Raw genomic sequence first — 10623 nt, 5'->3', positions numbered from 1 at the left:
CCAATGCAAACTTTAAGGAGCCCTCCTTTCTCCACTGTCAGCTTGTTGCCACTCTGTGCACTGAGCTATCGGTGTTTCTGCAGCTGTCTATGAAATGACTGAGGAACTGATCTCTCTTGGAAAAAAACAAAACCGCCCAGGGCAGGACTCGATTCCCTTATCCGGTTTATCCTTTGGCCACAAAACTTTTGAGCTAAGACTGAGAGAAAGACAAAGGATAGATTTATTATTTCCAGAAGGGGCTGCTTGGACCAACTTAAGCAGCATTATAGCTGAGTGTGAGACCATGCCCAAAATACTGCAGAGCAACTTCTAGCCAACAGCCAATACAGTGCAAATTAGAAATTCCCCACTTCTAGTATTTTTGTACTCCATAAATATTTTCCTGAGTTGAAAACAAGACCAGGGAAACTATGATATGTGCCTGACTTTATTATTTTAATAAACAGCGCGAATATTCCAATCTTGATGCTTTATCAACAGTATGATGCTAAGGCTTTCCTGAACAAATAAATAACTGCAATAAGCAAAATAAGAAAGCTCTCATTAAATAGATGGAACCCAAGACAGGAAAGTCAAAAAATAGAAACTGGTGGATTTTTTTTAAACATTACTGGAAAAGAAGGACTGCCAAAATATTTAATAAAACAATGAAAAAAAATTATGGTATATTTAGAAAACCTTTAACTGTCCTCAGCCTCAAGATTTATGTTATTTCCAAACTTTGCATAGAGTTGAACTTTCAGGTCAGATAGCACTCTCTGTATTGATTCCACTCGAGATTCTAATGCTTCAATTTCTTCTTGTAAACTTTTCTGGAAAAAAAAAAAAAGTCTAATTAATTATGAAAACAAACTGAGTCATGTTTGTCTGCAATATATAATTAATCAAAGGAACCTTAAGTTTTTGCTAAGTCAGGCTCCTTCGATGGAGCCAGTCAAAGGACAAATGGACAAATTGTCCAAATGAACAATTACAGGACATCATAAAACATAAAACATACCAGAAATTAAGAGAGTCATGTCTCAGCTATCACTGACCTAAATATATTGCTCTTCAAGATCAAGATAAGACAAAGCTAAATCAGAATGAGAGAATATTTCCCTGTTGATTTTTGTTACCAATTAACAGTCTCCGGCTTTGGAAGAATAATCTGTAGTATGACATGATATCATGGTAAAGATATTCAGAAAGTAAAAGGTTCAAAGAATGAACAGACCATTCCACTGCAATGCTCATCACACTGTAGCAGGCAGTGCTAAAGGAACTCCCTTTCCCCCACAAACCTTTGCCTCCTCCAGCATCTCTTGTGTCTCTTCTTGGGAATGACTAATGAAGACATCTCCAATTTGGTAGGGTATCAGTAGTGAATCATCATCATCAAGCATCATTATGTCGTCACAGGCATCTTCCAAATTCTGAAGTTGCTTCTATTTTTCAAGACACAAGAAAGCTGGTCACTTTGTCCTATGTAAATTATTACAATGGATGCATTAACGTGCTATTCATGTTGAATAATGAATGCAGAGAGATTCTGCCTTTTGGGCAGAAATCCTACCCACCAATATAATATCAATATGTTGGATAAAGTTGTTTCAGATACGTAATTTGGAGTAAGTATTAAATTCCGTGGAGTTTAACCAGTACAAAGTTCTAGTCAATACTCAGTATCTCTCATTAATAGGACAATTAACTGCCTAGACAAGTGAAATACAATTGATTTAATTTCACTAACATCTGAAATGTTATTACACAGGAATTTCTGAATTTAACCAGAGAACAGGAAGACAAATAAGGTGGCAAATATTAATGACCTTATCACAGAAGTAGGATGGCTTAGACTCCTAGCACCTTAAGCCACTAGTGGAACATCAAACTAAAAATGTTGCATTTTTACAATATGTATCAGACAAGGTAATTACAGAAGAGACAGGGTAAGCATTTTACAAATCATGGCAAAACTTAACTGGAAATACTGTGATTGATGTTAAAGGAAAATGAATTAATACTGGAAAAGTAAATCAGAATAATGCACCCTATTCAGCAAAAGAACATCTCTGAGCAGATAACGATGACCTCTGCAAACATGTCAAAAAGAAGAAGAAATGTATGAATGCCTCACTGGTGCAAGAAAAATAGATATGAATGACCTCAGACAAGAAATTTTAGGAACATTGCAAATAACTTTCATATATGGTCAACATTTCATAAATGACACTTAAGAAGTTCTAAGTACTGCATGCAATAATACACTTGCAGTTCTTTCAAGCTTCCTTTACTTCCCATGACTTTCACTGCTTTGCCACCTTAATGCTCTCTATCTTCAGTGTCAGAAATCCCAGACTAGAACTATTACTTACATTAACCCACAGTCCCTATTTTCTGCCCATTTGCTGAGCTACAGCTCAGAAATTAATTCGGGGCAGCAAAAAGTAAGTGACTTGGTAGCAAAAATACCTTTTTAACGTCTATTTCTTCTTTCAGCTCTGTGATCCTGCTAGTATTTCTTGCAAATTTGTTAATTTTCTGTTGATCCTCAAAAGTGACATTGACATCTTCCGCAGCCTGCAAGGAGGAGAAGCCAACGCGAGGAATTCGTCGCTTATGTGAAGACTGATTTTGTTTTTAATCTCGCTATAAGATTATTTCTAGAAAGCTTTTGGGCAGGGGAGCTGACTGGCCTCGCCGCCGCCGGGCCCCGCCGGGGCTGCGGCTGCTCGCCGGCCGCGGGCCGCTGCCCCTCGCTCGCGCGCAGTTTGGGCAGCAAAACCCCGCTTTTCGCCAGCTTACAATCAGCTGCGCCAGCCCCGCGCGCCCGGCCGAGGCGGCGGCAGAGCCGCGAGCGCGCGTTACCTGCCCCCTCCCCGCCGAACCGACCGGGAGCGGGCCCGGGGCAGGGACCCGCCGCCGCGGGGCCCGGGGCCGCGCTGAGGCGACATGGCCGCCCCCGCCCCACCTCAGCGCGGGGCAGGGAGGTGGGGCGACGCCGCCACCGAGGAGGCCACCGAAGCACCCCCGCCGCCTCGTCCCCCACTCACCGCTTTCTTCATGGTGGCGGCCATGTTGGGCGGGGCTGAACCATTCGCTCCCCTCGCAGAGGAGGAGCGGGACGGGGGGGGGGGGACAACAACAGGCGCCTGTCAGCGCCCCCCCCCCCCCCGCCGTGCTGTGCGGCGCTGCCCCCTCTTCGCCGCCGCCGCCGCCGCCGTCGCCAGCCCTGGGGCCCGGCCGCGGGGAGCCGGGCGCCCCTGTGCCAGCGCGCCGCGCTTGGTACGTCCCGCTTAAAGGCGATGTGCGGCCGACTCGGCCGACACAAAACTGGGCTGCGGCCCGCGAGCGCTGCCGCGCGGTGGCGCCAGGCGATAGCGGCGGGGCGCGGCGGCGCCCGGGCCCGGAGCCCGCGTCGCGCCCCCGCCAGCCCCAGGCACTGCACCGCGGCAGGGAAGGGCCCTTCCCCACACCGACCGCCCGCCCCGTCCCGCCCCGCGGCGGCGACGGCGGCGCCTGCCGGGGAAGGGGTGCCCGAGGGCGGGAGCTCCGCCATCAGCCCCGGGTTTCGCTCGTCCCTGCCAACCGAGCCAGCCGCCTGTTTCTGGAAATGGGGGCGGAAGAGGCTCTCAAGTTCAGATCCTTGCGGAGGGACTTTTTAAGCAAGAATAAATATTTTATTTTGCTAGGACGGCGGGTTGGCTGCTTCTAAACAAGACATGAGGGTATCTGGCACTTGTGCTGCGTAATTGCCTCCACATGCTTCAGTTTATTTAGCTTATGTCACAGCTACAAAACAAGAAAATCAGGTCACCGCAACATTTCACAACTGCGGGGGAGACTCCTGGCACCCGCGTGCTGCCCATGTTCGGCTCGGTAGGTTCGAGGCCCGGGATCCCCAGGCCTGCAGCCTTGGCGGGTGGGTGCGCGCGGTTGCTATGTGGAGCGAAATCACCAGGACTTTTTAAAGCATTCGCGCTGATGGAGACCGGCCCAGCCTCTTTTACTAAAAACGGTTGCTGAACGGCTCCGGCGGGACCCCTTGGTGCTTCGCGACTGGCCTCAGTCTGCCCAAGCCACCTTCTCTCTGGCACCCACTAGCTTTCCAAAATCTCCACGTAGGAACTGCACATCAAGTATAGGGATTTCCAAGGGATACGCTGTTGTGCCAGCGTCAGGTGCGGAAGGTGACAAACCTGCAGTGAAAGCTTCAGAGAAGTCTTTGAAAATAGCTTCAGGTGTTTTACTGTGATTCACCTTTCTGCTGTGCGCTCCTGTGAATTGCAGTCGATTAGAGTTAGACCCCCCAAAATACCTGGGTACTTACAGTCAAGGCCCTATAAGGTGTATTTTTAAAGTGTCTAGCTTTGGAAAGGAATTCCAACTCTGGGCTAGGGTCCCTGGCTCGTTGTGCAGTGCGTAGGGAGAGTTCGGAGCTCCAGAAAGAAAACCGACGAAACAGCGTTCTGAGCAAGGAGCTGTCTACGGTCAGCACGTTCAGCCCACGGCAGCCAAAACTGCTGAACCTTTTTTCAGAGCTGCTGGGTCCAAAATATTAGCTATGTATTCCTATAACTCCACCAGTTTGGAGTCCAAAGATCAAAAGCATTTCCTGAAGGCAACAATCTATAACCTTTCTTTCTAAAGCTATGCTTTAAAAAGCGCTCTGGTTCTCTGCAACAGTCCTGTTGTCAGAACACTTGTTTATGATACGTGAGACTTGCCTACGTTCCCTGCTCTATCTGATGGCATCCAGGTTCGCATCTCACCTCCCTCGTAATGCCTGAAGAATATTAGCCAACAACTGTTTTAATGAGAAATATAGAAACAATCAGCGGAACATAATTAGCATTTGATTTGGTTAGAACACAGTGTTCCTGAGCCAAAACCCAGTGCTTTAGCCACAAGAGAATCCTTGCTCCATGAAAGAGAATCCTGGCTCATAAAAGTCGTTTCAAAAGAGGATCTATGGAGAACAACAGAGGACAACAACCCAGAAGAAGAATGGGTGAATACCTTAAAAGTTTTCCTATTAAATTCCTGCAATTGGGCCTCAGTAGGAAAAGCTGGAATATGACATGCTCCATTCAAGTCTTAGCACATATACTAACAATATTCTCCCTCAGCCTTGTCTTTGTCCTTCACAGATGGAAATGACATAGCAGCCCTACTGCCTGCCTGCAAGAATGAGAAGTTTGGGTTTCTGCCTTATTACTAATGGGCTTGGAGCTCACTCCACACAGACTAAAATTCAGAAGTATTGAGCTTCATTCTGTAGTAGAGCTGGTTGGGAGCTCCATTTCAGTAACTGTTTTTTGTTGAATAAATTTTAGAAAGTCACATCTACCTGTGCAAAAGATTGCAGTAGCTTTCTAGCTCAAAAATGAGTTGAGGGAAAAAGTTTTCAAAATTGTCAAAACATCTTATTATGGATATATTCTGAATGAAAAAGTTCTGTTTTTCAGTTCAGAACAACAGTTCATTTCAAATTTCCAGTTACAGTCTAGAAGGAAAAACAAAATAGAAAAGAAAACATTTTGAATGGTTCTCAAGCTGACTTTTATGTTTTCTTTTGGTGCATGATTTTAACTTGTTTCCTATTAAGGAAAAAAAATCATCACAAAAGTTCTCCCTGGATGTGAAAACCTAATCCTAATTCATAAGTCTCTTTTTCTCAGAGATAAACTCTAATTTCTCTACTCTTCATAGAGTCAGTTATCATCCCTCTTCTTAAAGATCCTACTATGAAAGGATATAATCTAAATCATGGTTATTTCCACGGGTGGATTAACTGAATAACTCATGTTAGGTCTGAGCCAGTGTAATTTCCTTCAAGAGAAAAGGAGTGGATTTCATAAGAATTTGATGACTCGAAGTCTTTGAAAATAAATCTTTTTCTTTCACATGCTTAGGCAAGATTTGTGGTATGAGCATGCTGCCAAGAGTAACTTACTGTAGACCTTTCTTATGTAAATAAAAGTGAAAACTGCACGAGTGCAAACATCTAGCGGTGGAGTAAGATAAACTCATTGAACTCAGTGACCTCATTTCTCTTTCAATTGCATAAAAGGACTTGCTCTTTCTTGTACTGTTCTTCATTGTTGTTGCAAATGTGGTTAGCTTCATCTTGCACCTTGGTGGGATCCCATCTGTGGGGTGTACAACCCACACGCCCTTCGCCTTATGTCTCCTTTGTGGTTCTTTTCACATTTTCCCCTCATGTCACTTGCCTTTTGCAATACAGCTCAGTGGGAGAGAATCTTGCCACGCTCTTTGCCTGAGTTGCTCATGAACTCTTTACCCTTTTCTCTCAAGTTACACGGAGAAAAGGGTAACTCCCCATGTTTGAGCATCTTGAAACACCACACATCAAAAATGTTTCTTAATACAGGATGCATTAGAAACAGAGAAAACTTAATGGAGACAAAAGAAATCATTGGTTTGTCAAGACTTTGTCTTATGAAGTGGATCAAGCCCTATTAGCAAAGGATGGCTGCCCTTGTACCAGCATGGGGTGGAGGGAAGGGGCTTGGGAAAAAAAAAAGACTTTAAAAAAAATTCCCTTCTAAGGGCGCTATTCTTTTCCAAAAGGGAATACCAGGTCTTAATGAAGCAAGTCTTGATTATTTACAGGACAAATCCTGGCTTCCTTCTTAGATTTTCATTCCCTTGTATTCTGAAGAAAAGAAGGCAGATTTGCTCAGATTTTAGCCTTGTTCTTTCAAAGAAAGAAAATCCCTCCTGTTACTCAAAAGCAACATTGCCATTCAAGCCCTGCTCTGTATTCATATATATCCAGCATTAGAGCTTAGTAAGTCACATTAGCTACTTTGCTCAAGTCATCCCAAAAAAACTTCACCCTCAGTGAAGGAAACTTCTCTTTTCCCTCACTGTCAGCTTTGTAGCTTGTTCTGCAGCCCCAGCTGGGCCCCTTAAGCTGAGGGGAGTTTCTGCTGGTTCTGACAGTCTAAAATGGAAGCTGGAGATTCCCTTTTGCGGGCGAATCCCTTTACGGTGAAGCACATTAAGAGACCTTACTCCACCTTTGTGGGCAGAATGTACTGTAAATATAGTGCTTTAATCCCATAATTCTGGCCCAGCAGAACAGTTGTTGCCCAGAGCTAGTTTTACTTAAAATAAAAAGATATACAGCTGATACAGGGCTATTTCTGCAGCCCTGCCCTTCGTCAGCACTATTGGCACCTCAGTATCAATAGGGAACATACCTGGGTCCAAAATATTAGCTATGTATTCCTATAACTCCACACTCCATCCTGTTCTGAAAACATTTCTAGTGATGGAACATCTCTCAGTTTACCAGAAACTTTTTTTGGCCCTTACTGGAAGTCTTTCAGGTTCATGCTGGGCCTACAATTGAAATGTCAGCTTTGGGTTTTTTTTGTTTTTTGTTTATTTTTGCAGTTCATCATCAATAAGAGCTGCTCACTACACTACCTGAAATTAGGTCTTCAGTTATACCTGTACAGCTAGAAAAAATTTCCTTTTTAACACGAGCGCTGCCAGTGCCAATTTCAAAACTTGATGTGTATTTCTTAAAAAATACTCATAAGGAGGAACAGAATTCAGCTCCCTCCTTAACCATGACCCAGCAGGATTCTTTTCTTTTAACGCATTACAAATGTATTTGTCCCTGAATCTGGAGTTTGGTTCCAAATTCACAGGATGCCTGTCTGTGATGTGTCCTTTCTGTAATGTTAGTCAGCATCTTTTAATCTGCACAAGTCTGTCTTTTTTCTGGCAGGATCACAATGGAGTTTTGGAGAAGACTTTTCCTAAGGCGCATCTGATGCATTCATTTGATACTCTACCAAATAGGTAATAAATATATTAAGTGTTTTCCCAAGGGCAATATTTGTGTACAGTAGTCATACGTATGGGGAAACTAAAACTCTTCCCTAGGGAACTCTGTGGCCAGGCATTTGAATTGAAATAAACAGCAGGATTTCAGGCAAAGGCTTTATCTGATGAACTGCTGAAGCAATCTACTCTAATCCCTCCATAAGCAATGAATAGGAGTAAGCAGGATGTGGCCCAGAGGGTATTGAGTTCAGTGAAGCATAGCCCAAGTGCCATTTGGTTGAGTAATGGTACAGGGAGATAGAGTTTGATATTTTCCTATGGCTCTAATGAAGATGAGGGAAGCAAAATGCACGGGGCTCACAGCAGTTCACTAGTTAAAGTTCAAACTCATTTCTTTGTGATCTTAGAAATGTACTGCGGGAATAATAGTATCTTTTAGATATCTATTAAACCTTTCATCAGAAAAGACTCTAAAGGCCACAGACAAGGATCGTTTCATGCACCCCTAGCATGAAACACAACAGTGCTTCATAATAGTTAGTAAAAAATATGGTATTTCTGGGGAATTTGGAGGCCAGATATTATTACCAAACTGGAATCATGATAACACTAACAGCTAACACTCCTCCTCTCTGAACACCTGGTCATAACTATGGTTTTGTGTATCGTTCAAAAGACATTAGTGGCAGCCAGCACTGAAGCTACTAACAGCAAGTTGTGACTGAGTTTTGCAACAGTGCCCTGTGATAGTTAGTAAAAAGCATGAAAAATCTCTCACTTTTTTGGTATTTGAGGGGAAATTAGAGGCTATATATTATCTGTGAAACTCTAGAAATACAATACAAATTGCTCTTTTTGGTGAGTTGTTTAAAAACACATGAAAGACTGTATTCCTACAATTACATTTTATAAAACATTCTCATAAAACGTGCTTTATGACTTAAGACGTAAATGCAGGAACAATGAGATATAAGAAAAACGTGCAGGAGCAATACTGTTAGTATCCCTTCTTTGACAAACTGGCTGGTAGCATCCTATAGAAATCAAGCCTTGAAAACCTCTGTCAGTAATAGGAATCTGTTTGCTTACAAAAGACTTTGTATGATGTCAGATTTGCCTCAGCAGAAACACATCCATCAGACTGAAAGTAAAATGAAGTAATCTGTGCAAACATTACAGACTTAATCAACAAATCCAGTAAGTTATATGAGCTAGGGTCTGATTCAAGTGTTTGCAGAACTAACTTCAGCAAATTTTCTCAAGAAGTTAGGTAACAGCTATTTTTCTAGGCAATTAAGACAGTCACACAACAACTAAAAGCCTCAGATTTATGAAAGTAGATATTTGTTTTAGATTTGAAATGTTGTTTAAATTAAAGGGATACTTAACATTTCTTTCTTTTAAAAGCTTTCCTTGCTTTTTGCAAACAGTTTTGGATCACTTAATTATATTGTAGAGATGTTAATACCACTAGAACTGAAAACATTTTCATCATTTTTCAGTACCAGAACTCATGTACTACTATGTCTGTGTCAACTTCATGTGAACAAGGCAACTGTACATAATGTAAAATGTCTAAGTGGAAGGCTAAATGTACCTTTGTGCAATCACATGTATAACTGCACATAAAAATTAAGTACAAATACATGATTTCTCTTAAGTATGCTGTTTCTGGAAGCAGAGCTAAATTCAAGATTAATTTCCCAACGGGGAAAACTCACCAGGGATTAATGTCCCAGAATGTGGATAGCTGTGTACATTCATGTTGCCAGACACGCAAGCTCTTAGGGCTTTTTATAGGTGGAAATATAAATGCCTAAAGAATTTACATTTCTTCTGGGCGAAGGATGCTTGAGGATCTATATTTTGCAATGTATAGAGGTCTAACCCTCCATGTCTCCATACAACACAGCAAATCTCAACTGATTCCTTTGGCCTGAGTCTTGGGCAAAACTTGACCACCAAGATGCTTCTTTAGACTTTAAGCAGAATCTTTCACAGTTCCTTCTAACACTTTCCAGGCCCCTCCTGCCCTCTAGAGCATTAGGATACTTTAATAAAATCATGCCTAGAAGAACAAGATATTGTGTATTTATATAGGACTGTCTGTAGCTTCAGCCTCATGTGGATGCATGTTAGCCTGATTCTCAGTTACATCATCTAGAGTCACTAGTGCCAACCACAAAAATGGAATTAAATGGTAATTTATGGAAACTATATAAAAGCGCTTTTGCTGATACTCCTATACTACTAAGATGTTTCAATACAGACCAGACTTAAGTGCACTCTGCCTACATATCATGGATCATTAGGAAGTGTAAGAGAGGATAAGTCATTCTGTTGAAGTGGTAAGGAAAATACTATTTACGTTATACCTTTTTATGTCCTCTGAGATTTTCTTTACATTCTGCCTCTGAACATACAAATGACACTGACCTAAACACCATTTAAACAATTTACAGTGTATCTTGCACCACCAACCATGGAAAAACATAATATAATTAAGTCTCTCTCTCTCTCTCCTAAAGGAAATTAGAAGAGAGAGAAGGCCAGCCAACATTCAATTCAAAAGCTCCTGGTCCTGATGATAACATCAGTACTAAATTGACACTGTTATTTTTACACTGTCATAAACATACATAATGCTTTCACAAGTAAGTAACCAAATTAGATCTCAAATTAGATGGACAAACACAAAATGTAGTTAGATTGATTTTACTGTACATTAAGCCTGTCAATAACTGCAGAGCAGAGAAGGGTAGGGTGGGTGTCAACAGGAGAACATCTAGGAGAAACATGACTGACAAAAGCAGC

The 10623-nt window shown here is 42.3% G+C and overlaps 1 protein-coding gene across 1 annotated transcript; it reads right to left on the bottom strand.

Moving 5' to 3' along the window:
* Positions 1–417: 417 nt before the first annotated feature.
* On the bottom strand, positions 418–3140 carry PFDN4 (prefoldin subunit 4). The gene is made up of 4 exons (XM_067307551.1): positions 3039–3140; positions 2458–2565; positions 1287–1430; positions 418–815 (listed from the first exon to the last, which is right to left on the bottom strand). Exons 1-4 carry the CDS (start codon positions 3060–3062, stop codon positions 684–686), a joined length of 408 nt encoding a protein of 135 aa, XP_067163652.1. The 5' UTR covers positions 3063–3140; the 3' UTR covers positions 418–683.
* Between the last annotated feature and the right edge of the window lie 7483 nt (positions 3141–10623).

This window comes from Apteryx mantelli, chromosome 18, assembly GCF_036417845.1.
Source record: "Apteryx mantelli isolate bAptMan1 chromosome 18, bAptMan1.hap1, whole genome shotgun sequence".
NCBI lineage: Eukaryota > Metazoa > Chordata > Aves > Apterygiformes > Apterygidae > Apteryx > Apteryx mantelli.
The sequence above is the reverse complement of the archived record's forward strand: the minus strand, read 5'-3'. Positions and strand labels throughout refer to the sequence as shown.